The sequence below is a fragment of the Melospiza melodia genome, chromosome 26 (assembly GCF_035770615.1).
Source record: "Melospiza melodia melodia isolate bMelMel2 chromosome 26, bMelMel2.pri, whole genome shotgun sequence".
Classification (NCBI taxonomy): Eukaryota; Metazoa; Chordata; class Aves; order Passeriformes; family Passerellidae; genus Melospiza; species Melospiza melodia.
The window spans coordinates 7,312,911-7,323,777 of NC_086219.1; the positions used below are offsets into that span (position 1 = coordinate 7,312,911).

The 10,867-nt window shown below is 51.6% G+C and overlaps 1 protein-coding gene across 1 annotated transcript; it reads right to left on the reverse strand.

The window, feature by feature from the left end:
* Positions 1-4,613: 4,613 nt before the first annotated feature.
* LOC134429520 (chymotrypsin-C-like) lies at positions 4,614-6,221 on the reverse strand. The gene is made up of 7 exons (XM_063176718.1): positions 6,182-6,221; positions 5,976-6,091; positions 5,583-5,887; positions 5,328-5,464; positions 5,099-5,244; positions 4,779-4,931; positions 4,614-4,685 (listed from the first exon to the last, which is right to left on the reverse strand). The coding sequence occupies exons 1-7, from the start codon at positions 6,219-6,221 to the stop codon at positions 4,668-4,670; spliced, it is 915 nt and encodes a 304-aa protein (XP_063032788.1). The 3' UTR covers positions 4,614-4,667.
* Between the last annotated feature and the right edge of the window lie 4,646 nt (positions 6,222-10,867).

Here is a 10,867-nt window from a genome sequence, read left to right on the forward strand (position 1 = left end):
CTGCAGTCTCCCACTGTGATAAATAGGTATGATTCGTGCTGATAAAAATTGAAACAGTAATCAATATTGATACAGTAATTAATATTTGAGAATAATAAAACAGTTAAAAGTGGTAATGCCAAAGAAGAGGAGGAGGGGCTCCACCATCCCCCCTTCTGGCAGATGTTCACAAGGACAGGAGGAAAGAAGCTGAAGATACAGTTGCTAAAAATGAGCAGAAAGGAAGCAAAACCTGGTTGGCTCCCAGAAAATGCTAATTATAAGGGATTTAATGTTTTGATATGTAGACCTAGTGATATGTTAGTCTTGGCTTACATTGCATTGGCTTGGTGTGCATGTTGTGTAACCCAAAGGTCAATTAAAGGACACAGAGGAAGACTACGAACTCTTCACCAGACGACCCCCAAAAGACTTGTGCGACCACTGAAATGAGTGATGGCCCATGCACGGTAAAGGTGGGAATGAGAGCAGAGATAGAAAAGTGACAAACCAAAAATAGGAGGAGATGGTATTGACACATGGCATATAAGGGGTGATTTTCACTTGGCAAGCTTGTACATGATGTGGCAAGGGTCCAAGAGCCCTGCACTCCGTACCCTGCAGTTATCTTTTGCTTATGCACTATTATTGGAACCAAATTATCCCTTATTTTAATCAAATTATATTGTATAGAATTTTATAGTTTTTTTATTTAAAATATTCAATTAAAATTGTTACTCCTTTTAATATAGTTTGGTTTTTTATGATGGGATAATTGGGCAAACATAACACCCCTTTCTTTATTTCCCCAGTTCTCTTGCCAATGGAGCCTTGGGACTGGGCTGTCCCATGGGCTGGGTTGCAGGGAGCTGGTGCTTGACTTTGGACAGAGATGCCTCCACCTTGTCCTTTTCCTTCTTCCATGCTGGCTTGTCCCTTCCTGGGACATCCTTGGTGGAGGTGAGAGCAGAGCCGGAGCACTGCAGTGGCTCAACTGTGATGTTGAGGTGTGTGGTGGAGCTGGAGGAGAGGGGGGTTTAGGGAGAGATGGGGAAATGCTCTTTTGGGCATACTCCATGGGCCCCACTGCTCTTCTCCCTCCTCCTCGTGTTTCAGTGCTGGATACCTGTCTTGGATTGAAAACACAGGTGTCTGCTAAGGAAGGCAGGAGCCTCCCCTGGAATGGAAAATGTAAATCCCCTCCCTCTGAATTGTTATAATTTTGAAATTAAAAGGCTCGAAGGCAAAGATATGGGAATAGGAATAACAGTTCTTTACTAGGAAAACTAAGAAAATAGAAATGTAATAGTACAAACAAATAAATTATGCACAGAGTCAGAATAGGCCCTGACACCATGTGGGTCAGGCTGTTGGCAGCAGTCCCATTCCATGGTGGCTCAGCCCTCCTACAGGGGTGGTTCTGTTGGAGCAGGGATCCTGTAGAAGGGTGGAGTTTTCCTCTGAAGGTCCAGGATGCTGGAGATGGGCCTGATCTTGCACTGGTAATCCAGTGGAGAAGACAGCCACTCCTCTGGGAATGCAGTGGGCAAAGGCTGCCCTGGTGTTCCAAATGTCAGATTCTATCCAGGTAGGAATGCTTGGCCCCTCCCTCTGGGAAGAGTGCCTCACAATGTGATGATGTCATTTGATCAATCATGTGGTGAGACTCACTGGCCCACTAATAGAAGAAATCTCCCCAGAGGGAGGATTAGTTGTGGAAGAGATAAAGAAAACTGCCCATTTAACAGAACTGTTCCACAGATAGGAATAGAATACACCCACCCATTTCCAAACTAGGATGATGCCCGTGAGGGGAGCCCAGGATGTGGACTGGCACCATGTGTCAGGGCAGTGCTTCCCTATGCTCTGAGCATTGGGATGCTGCTCAGTGTCAGGGGAGTTTGTTCACGTGTTTCTGGGCATCCCAAGCTCTCATTCCCAGGAGTGGGTAAATAAACGAACCTTGCTTGGTCTTATCCTAAGCAAGTTATGATAGCTCCAGAGCTCAGCTCTCGGGGGGACTGAGTGCCAGAGGCCAGCTCACTCTCAGACCAAGGCCGCGGGTCAGCCCCTAGCAAGCGGGGAATATTCAGCTCTTATAGTCATTAGGCAGCTCTTATGATTTCAGCTTTGCTTGCTAGGTAGCTTCCCTTGGCTTAAGGCTCCAGCAGACGGTAGAGAGAGGAGAAGGAGAAGACGCTGGCTCTTCCACGTGTATGGCTTTATTGTAGGGGTTTGTGAAGGGTCTCAGCACTTCTTCTTCCGAGTTAGTAGGGGTACAGTATGCTACTTTTATACCCTTGTCCCGGATCCAATCCTGACCAATGGCAAGAGGTTACAGTGACCATAAGTGCCCAATAGAAGGGTTAACAAGATATTGCCTTACATGGCTTTAGGGATAGGGTATAGGGCGGATGTCCCTGGACTCAGGAAGCTTCTTTGCTGCTGTGTCAGAATTCAGATTCTCCAAGGGACCCTGGCTAAAGTTGATTGTTTCACTACAGGTAAAGATCACTTTTAACATGTAATTTTTATGTAAGGGATTGTATGAGTACTTATATTTCAACAGTGAAGTAAAAGTAACGAACTTCACAAAGTTTATTTGTATTCTTTTAAACTTCCCCTTATTCTCCCATATTGTTAAATACTTAATAATGGACACATCCTATAGGGTATACATAAGATGTTAGCCATTCAATAAAAATAAAGCTTATACTTCTTTAGGTTAACCTGTAGATTTACTGTGTCAGTTATAAATTGTATGAGCAGAATATAACAATAATTGACAATTAACATGTAAGTGTAACAAATATTCATTAAACTCTATGGAGCAATAGAGATTAAAAGTAGTCGAGGCGGAAGTCAGTCAATTTGTTCAGCTGGAGGAGACTGAGGTCAGACCTCTCTGGAGGCTGCAGCTCCTCCTGAGGGGCAGCTCTGATCTCTGCTCTCTGTGACCAGGGACAGGACCCGAAGTAATGGCTGGAGCTGTGGCCAAGGACAGACTGGATGCTAGAAAAAGGTTCTTCACTGAGAGGGATCAAAACTCTTCACCACATCCTGGGCAGGGCGACACTGAGGTGAGGTGGCACGCACTGTGGGTGGGTGGCCATGCCTGGCTGGGAGGGACAGAGCTGATGCCCCAGCAGAGAGCCTTGTGTCACTCTGGGGCCTTGTGCAGGGCTCATCCATCCACCAAAGTCTCTCTGAGGATGGGAGACAAGGCACAAGAACATGCACAACAGGCTGTGACACCAGGGTCCTGCACTCCACACCCAAACAACGGTCCGCATGGCACATGTGGGTACACACAGAGGGGACAGGGGGCCCCACATTACCCAGCTTTCCACGGACAGCTTGGGGCTCTCCATGCAAGCCAGCAGATCATGCTGCCAATGCCACGCCAGTGTCCCAAGCACCTGGCCCCATCCTGCTGTGCAGAGTAGCCACCTCCACACATCATCTGACTGGCAGGCCTTTGATTGCCTTTGGGATGATCTGTAGAGTTCCTTAGTCATAGTACATTTCCTGTCCATCCAAACCATTTCCCACCCTGCATCCCTCTTCACCTGCTAAAGCTTTTGTGAGACTGAAAAGTGCTGGGGGTCCCTGGAGAGTCCCCAGGTGGCTCCGACGGTGCCAGGGCTCATGCCAGTGCTCTTGGGCCCCGGAACAGGTGCCAGTGCTGCTCTGTGGGCCCGGTTTAGGTGCCACTCAATGGTCCAGTGGCACCATGGCTCCTAAACCCGGCACCGTCCACCACGTCCCCCACCCAGCCTGAGCTGCTGCTGTCCATCCCTGCTCGCTCTCCTCCTCCTCCTCATCCTGAGAGGATACTGGCTGGGCTCCAGCAGCCGTGATGGGATGATGGTGTGATGGATGGCTCTGCTCAGGGGCTGATGGTGCGGCACCCACCTCCACCTCCTGGACAACTCCTTCACATCTGCTCCCACCAACACGCTGCCCTCTTCCTGGAAAACATCCCTGTCTCCTCCAGGGGGGCCAGACTCCTCCTGGAGACCCCACAGCTGGGGTTTCTCTGTGCTGCCCATCACCCACCTTGTTCCTCCAGCCACCACAGAAGGAGATCCATGGTAAGATGCTCTGCTCTGGGGCCATGTCACAGGTCCTGTTGTTGGAGCCGGCAGTGCCATGCAGCTGCCAAGGGCTCTGTCTCCAAGAGAGCTCCTGCAGGCACCCCTGACGCCTCCCAAACCAGTCAGACTCTCTCAAGCTCCCCAAGGCCAACCCAGTTCCCTTTTGAAGAGCCCCATTTGAAAGTCAGTCCTCATCTAGGCAGTGCCAGCGAGGTCCCCTAAAACACCCTGGGAGTTACCAAGTGTTCCAGATCGTCCCCAAAGACATCTGGGTTCCCTGGAGCTCCCCTGAATAACCAGGACAAAGCCCAGACCCTCTCCCATCTAAGTAATTGCCAACCCTCAAGGCCGTTGCCTCAGCCACAGCTTGAGGACTGGAAGCATCTTGCAGGATGTGCCCAACAGCCTCTGCAGAGTCCTGCCCATCCCCAGTGCACAACAGGGACACTTTCCCCAGCACACAAGCGGGGCCAGCCCTGTATATGCATCCCCAGCTCCACCAAATCCCCTCCGCCAAAAAACCAGCAAGACCAGCTCAGCATATTTTGCTTTTATTTTGATCAACAGTGGTATCTCCACAGTGCCGCGTCCTCAGTTTGCGCTCATTTTCTGCCAAAAAGACACAGGGGGGCACGGTAAGAGCCTCAGTGGGGCAAGAACAGCCCCTGTATGGGGGTGGGGAGCAGAGGAAGAGGCACCCACCTCGTTGATCCAGTCGATGTAGGCGGACACCCGGGTGAAGACTGTTGGCTTCCTTTTCGTGTTGCAGCCCCGAGCGGAGCCGAAGCTGACGATGCCCTCGACCTCCCAGATCCCATCGTCGCGCTGGCAGTTCAGGGGGCCCCCAGAATCACCCTGTGCGGAGAGACAGAGAGACACTCTGTGCCATTGCTCCTGGGCACCCTGCCAACACTCCCCTCATCCCTCCTGGCCATCCACCACCATGGCTCCATTCCCTCTCTTCCCAGTGCCCACAGTACCCCACCATTGTGGCACCCACCACATGCAGTGCCCACACTCACATTGCATCCAGAGGTGGTGCCATCGCCGCCGGCGCACACCATGGTCTTCTTCACAGTGCTGCCCCACCAGTCCCACTGGGAGCAGGTCTCATAGTCCACCACGGGCAGCAGAGCCTGCTGCAGGATGGTGGCCAGGGGCCCGTTGGCTGCAACGAGAGACAAAGCTTGTATCTCACACCCTCTGCCTGCATCCCCTTTCTGGAGACTCTCCTGGGGACACTCCACTTACTCCTCATGCTTCCCCAGCCAGTGACATAGCAGGGGTAGTCGTTGGGCAGGATCTTGTCAGCAGCCGGCAGGCAGGCGACACGGACGGTGTCAGTCTCCTGCACCTCCTCTGCCAGCTTGACCAGGGCAATGTCGTTGCTGCAAGGAGACATGAAACATGGTGGTCCCTGTCCATGGGAAGAGGGTCCCTGGGCAGGAGAACCAGGTACCATGGCCACACCACCCATGACCCAGCCGTGATGCACCCAACCCCTACCGAATGTAGTAGTCATCCCAGTCCTCATGGACGATGATCTTCTCCACAGCCACGGCCACAGAACCAGGTTCGTCAGCCTCTGACACGTCCTGCCTGCCCAGCGCCACCCGGTAGGTCAGGGAAGAGCTGCCAGGGAGAGAGGGAGTGTCAGTCCCCACAGATATCTTACCTGCATGGCACAGATGCCCCCAGCACCCCAATACGCACCTGATGCAGTGGGCAGCTGTCAGCACCCACTGGGGGGCAATGAGGGTCCCGCCGCAATAGTGGTTCCAGGATCCAGAGCGACTGTACTGCAGCGAGATCTGTGAGGGCAGAGGCACAGGGTCAGAGCAGGAATGTCCCCATCCCTGTCCCCATCCCTGTCCCCATCGCTGTCCCTGTGCCCCTCACCTGCCATGGCCAGCTGTGGGCTACAGCATCTTCACCACCCACCACGCGGGAGCTCAGCTGTGGTGGCACGGCCGGCTGACCGCATCCGTAGGCTGTGGGACACCCGGCAAAGGGACATCAGAGGCTGCCTGTGACCGTGCCCAGGGCCAGGGCAGGTGCCACGGTCCTGCTCCCTGCCCTGACCCTTCCCCATGCCCTGCACCTACCGTAGCCCAGCAGCACGACGAGACAGACGGCTCCCAGCATGGTTGTGCAGAGGAAAGAAGAAGTGGTGGGGCTGCTCACCCCTCTTATAGTGTCTGGACTGCTGGGGACCTTGGAGTGTCCCTGCTGGCTGCTGACATGTGGGGACTGTCCCACGCTGTGGGCACAGGGGCTCCTCAGCCCCATCACCTGCTCTTATCACACTCATGGTCCTGCCTGGGAATGGCCACATCTGCCCCTCATGTGTTGGCACCATGGTGGGACATGGCGGGGACACCTGGCCCTGGTCTGGAAAGGGGCAGGGTCCCTGCTGGGGCACAGGGTCACTCCCTCCTGGGCAGCCCCCCGCCCATGATGCTGTCAGTGAGTGGCTGGGCAGCCCTGCTGCCCCCAGCGCTGAGCAGTGACTTCCCCAGGACACTCTCTGCCCCCAGCCCCTCAGTCGCCCATGGATAAGGTGTTCCCTTTCCTGAAGTGCTTATCATTGAGTATCTCTGAGTTCCCATCAGTGTTTGTTCACCTTGTGTACCCATCTTTGGCATGTCTGGGTGCTTGTTCCTGGCTGCTACCTTGGCTCATGTGGCATTGTCGTGGGTGCCAGTGGTACATTCTGTACTCAGGAAAGCCTGGGGGTGAGTGGCTCTTCCATGTATGACTGCCAATTGCATGCATGAAGATTTGGGTGACTTTTTGTTTTGCTTTATGTGTCATTTTAGATTTTTTGTTTATGGTTTGAAGATAACTGTAGAAGTTTTTTTTTTGGGTGTTCTTTTTGTATATTTGTATCTTTCGCTGGTGGTGGGTGCTCCAGGGCAGATATGGGGGGGGCAATGACCACATGTGGCTGGAGAAGAGCACCTGGACATGTGTGGCTACTTTTGCCAGAGGCTGCCATGTTGTGGTGGGATTTCATGGTTTACCTCTGAACCTCAAGTCCTCCCCTTAAGATTTCCTCCCAGATTTGTCAATCACCCTCCCTTTCCCCACCCTGACCCCTCCAAGCACTGTCTGTCAATCCTGGAATTCCAGAACGGCATTGAGTGATTGGGCAGATTCCAAGGATTCCCTCTTCCCCTGGTCGGGCATTGGGCCATCCAGGTGTCCCTTGTCCCTTAAAACCTCTCCACCCGTACCTAGTTGGTGGGCTCCCTACCCCTTCCCTCCTCCCCTCCCCTGGGTAAAAGACCGAGCAAGCACACAGTGTGGGCGTTCTGTTGGAGTAGTTGCAGAGGCCCGAGGGCCAGAATAAAAGCTCTGGATTGAAACCCTCCATCAGAACCAACTTCTTTCCTTCACTACTGCCTTAAGGCTTCTCTGCCAGATGTAAATGTGAGGAGTGGCCCCTCCATGAGAGGAAGCTCCATCCAGCCACCAACAGAGCTCCTGCATGCCTGGCCTTGTCTCCACACGCCCAGCTGCAACATCCACCTAGCCAAAAGTGTCTCTGGGGTGAAGCACCACAGCTGCCACTATTTGGTTCAGCTGCAGGGCCCAGACAAGCTAAGGCATGTCCCATACGCAATATTGGTAATACAAATATTTTGGCGCCCAAACGTGCGGCTGCTCCAATCCTGCATCCCCGAAGGGACACTCCGTAGCTCTCAGAGCATCAGAAGACCACGGGGAGACTTTAAGGCAGCTTGGTGTCTACTGGCAGAGCTCTGGCTGACGTAGCTTTCCAGGAGAGACTTTGGGATTTAATCCATAAAAAACACGAGGACATTCTGTGCCTCTGGGAAGTGCAGCTCCTTTTTGGTCTGCAGACCTTCTGAGAGGGGAAATGGGGTAGATCCTCCTGCCCTGAGAAGTCCTATTCAGGTGAAGAGAAGACCCTGCCAGACATGGGCACCGACCACACTGAGAGGGTGATTATCTCTGGTCCATAGGGGGGTGGTGAAATAAACAAGGGCAGGAGAGCTTTCTCCTTTTTAATGCCCTTATTAAAAGTGATCAGCTCAGGTGGGGAGAGCTGACGCGTCCGCCTGGAGGCCGCTGCAGATCCCAGGAGTGACTCGGAGGAGGAAGAGTGCAGCTTCATCTGCTGGTCTGTGGACAGAGCTGGGGGCTCTGTCGTCACGAGAGCATCAGGAGATTCCCCTACCTTTTGGGTCAACATTCAAGATCCTCTGTCTAGCTGACATCTTTTTAGGTTAGGGTGAGGGGTAAAAAGGGTCTTGGTGGCTACTAGATTTTGTTCTTCATGTCTAGACATTGCTTTGATTCATCAACTTTTTGATGTCTCATTGTTTTAGAGGTTTTTTGCTAGGTTTGGTGAGAGGTCCCTCCCATTGCATGCTGGATCCGATGTCATTTGCATGCAGACTTGATGTCCCTTCCCCTTCACCATATGGGTGCCATCCTCCAGGAAGCAGCAGGGTGTCACTCAACAAATGGGGGAATTCTTAACCATCAACAACAGGTAGTAAACGAAAATGACAGGTGATTACAATAAGAAACAGTTAGAACTCCACCCTGGCAGCAACTGGCCCAACCCGTTAACTCTGCAACCTTTTAAAAAAATGGGTAGCTTTTTCTACTCTTAACAGGTGAGAAGTTCAAAACCAGTCTCTGACAAGAGATTTGTTCATTTTCGCTCTTATTTAGAGCACGGAAAGGCTGCGCAGCCCCGTGGAGCCAGAAGCGATAGCGCGTTGGGTATAGCCCCAAGAGGCGCGGCTGTGCCATGTTTAGAACCTGCGCGGCAGCGACAGCGGCACGGTGCCAGCTCAGAGGGAGTGGGGGGGCTCTGCCTGCCCTCCCCTTTGCAGCAGCGCCATGCAGGCTGGCTCTGATCCCTCTTGGGGTGGCGAGGTGCGGCTTTCGGGTTTTCCCGCAGTGCAGGCGGCTCTGCCTGTCCCGTGGTGTGGTGAGTTCCAATTCTGTGCTTCTGCCCGTGGCAGTTTTAAAAGTTGCACAGGCTGCTGTGCTGTGCAGGGTTAAAATCTGGGTGTTTTTTCTTCTTAACTGCGGTTTTTGGAAATCAGTAGCGGATTCGGGTTTGGTTGGTGTGAGGTTGTGCTGTGCCTTTTACATCTAAAGTGGGGTCTAAGCTAAGCACAGCACAGAAAGGAGTATATTATCAGATTATAGAAATTTTAGTTAGTGGAAATGTATTGCTTTGTAAGGGAAAATTGAAACATTTTATATGCTGGCTTTTTCTACACTTCCCACAATTTTCTCCTGAGCAAGTCCACAATACTCACTTTTGGGACACAAACAATTGGATGAGGGAGAAAAATGGTTTGTGGATGGATCAAGCAGAGAAGTCAAGGGAAAAAGGAAATCAGGATACGCAGTCATGGATGGAAAGACGAGAAAGGTGATTGAAGCAGGTCTCCTGAGTGCTAGTTGGTCGGCACAGGCATGCAAATTGTACACAGTTCTGAGGGCTTTGAAGGGACTGAAAGGGGAAAAGGGAACAATTTTTACAAATTCTAGGTTTGTCTTTGGGGTGGTTCACACGTTTGGGAAAACTTGGGAGGAAAGGGGGCTGATAAACACTAGGGGAAGGTGACTGATGCATGGAGAATTAATCCGGCAAATCTTAGAAGCTCTAAGGGGGCCGAAGGAAATTGTGGTGGTCCATGTGAAGGGACACCAGGCAGGAATTCAGTTTCGGACCAGGGGGAACAATTTGGTGGACCAGGAAGCCAAAACTGCAGCATTGATGATGGTGAGATAGAAGGGACTGAGGTCCCTGATGATCCTCCTCAGCCCTCCCAAAAAGAGATCGAATGTTATGAGAAGATTGGAGGTGAATTGAAAGAAGGTAAGTGGAGATTATCTGATGGGAGAGAACTAGTTTCTAAAGGATTTACCAGGAGGATTTTGCGGAAGATGCACCAGCAAACACATTGGGGGGCACAGGCCCTGGCAGAACAATTTCTGAAATTTTTTCGGGTGCAAAGGAATTTATGAATTGGCCAAACAGGAGGTACAAGGATGCCTGATTTGTCAGAGAGTTAACAAATCGAGGGCAAAACAGGCTGCCCTGGGGAGCCGCCCTGTGGTGTACCGACCATTTGAAAGAATTCAAGTTGATTTCACAGGGTTGCCAAAAGTGGGGAGATTCAAATTTGTGCTTTTGATCATAGACAACTTAACTCATTGGGTGGAGGCTTTTCCCAGCCCACGGGCAACGGCTCAGATGGTGTCCAGAAAATTGTTGGAAGAAATTGTACCCCGATATGAGGTGGTGAATTGCATTGATTCAGATCAAGGGGCATGTTTCACATCGAAGATTATTAAGCAGATGGCTGATGCGCTAGGCATTCGGTGGGAATACCACACTTGGTGTCATCCCCAGAGTTCAGGACAAGTGGAAAGGATGAATCAGACCTTGAAGGCGCAGTTATCTAAATTGATTTTAGAAACTTGGATGTCCTGGTTGAAATGCCTGCCTTTGGCACTGCTTAATATCCGAACAATGCCTCATTCGGAGACTGGGCTCTCGCCGTTTGAAATGCTACATGGGATGCCATATAGACATGGAATGTCAGTGGGACACCCCAGGTTTGATGACTGTCAGATTCAATCGTATCTGGTTGCAATCAACAAAATTTACAGGAACTCAGAAAACAAGAGATAGTGGCTCAGAGTGCTCCTCTGGGATTTGCTATCCACAAAATCCAACCGGGTGACAGAATGCTTGTGGAAGTGTGGAAGGAGGTGCCCCTCTCTCCTCACTG

Excerpts from the sequence above, each read along its gene's own strand:
- LOC134429520 (XM_063176718.1), bottom strand. The coding sequence starts at position 6,221 with ATGCTGGGAGCCGTCTGTCTCGTCGTGCTGCTGGGCTACG. Across the intron at positions 6,092-6,181 it reads CGTCGTGCTGCTGGGCTACG|GTCCCTTTGCCGGGTGTCCC; the intron begins GTAGGTGCAGGG and ends GCAGCCTCTGAT. Across the intron at positions 5,888-5,975 it reads CCCACAGCTGGCCATGGCAG|ATCTCGCTGCAGTACAGTCG; the intron begins GTGAGGGGCACA and ends CTGCCCTCACAG.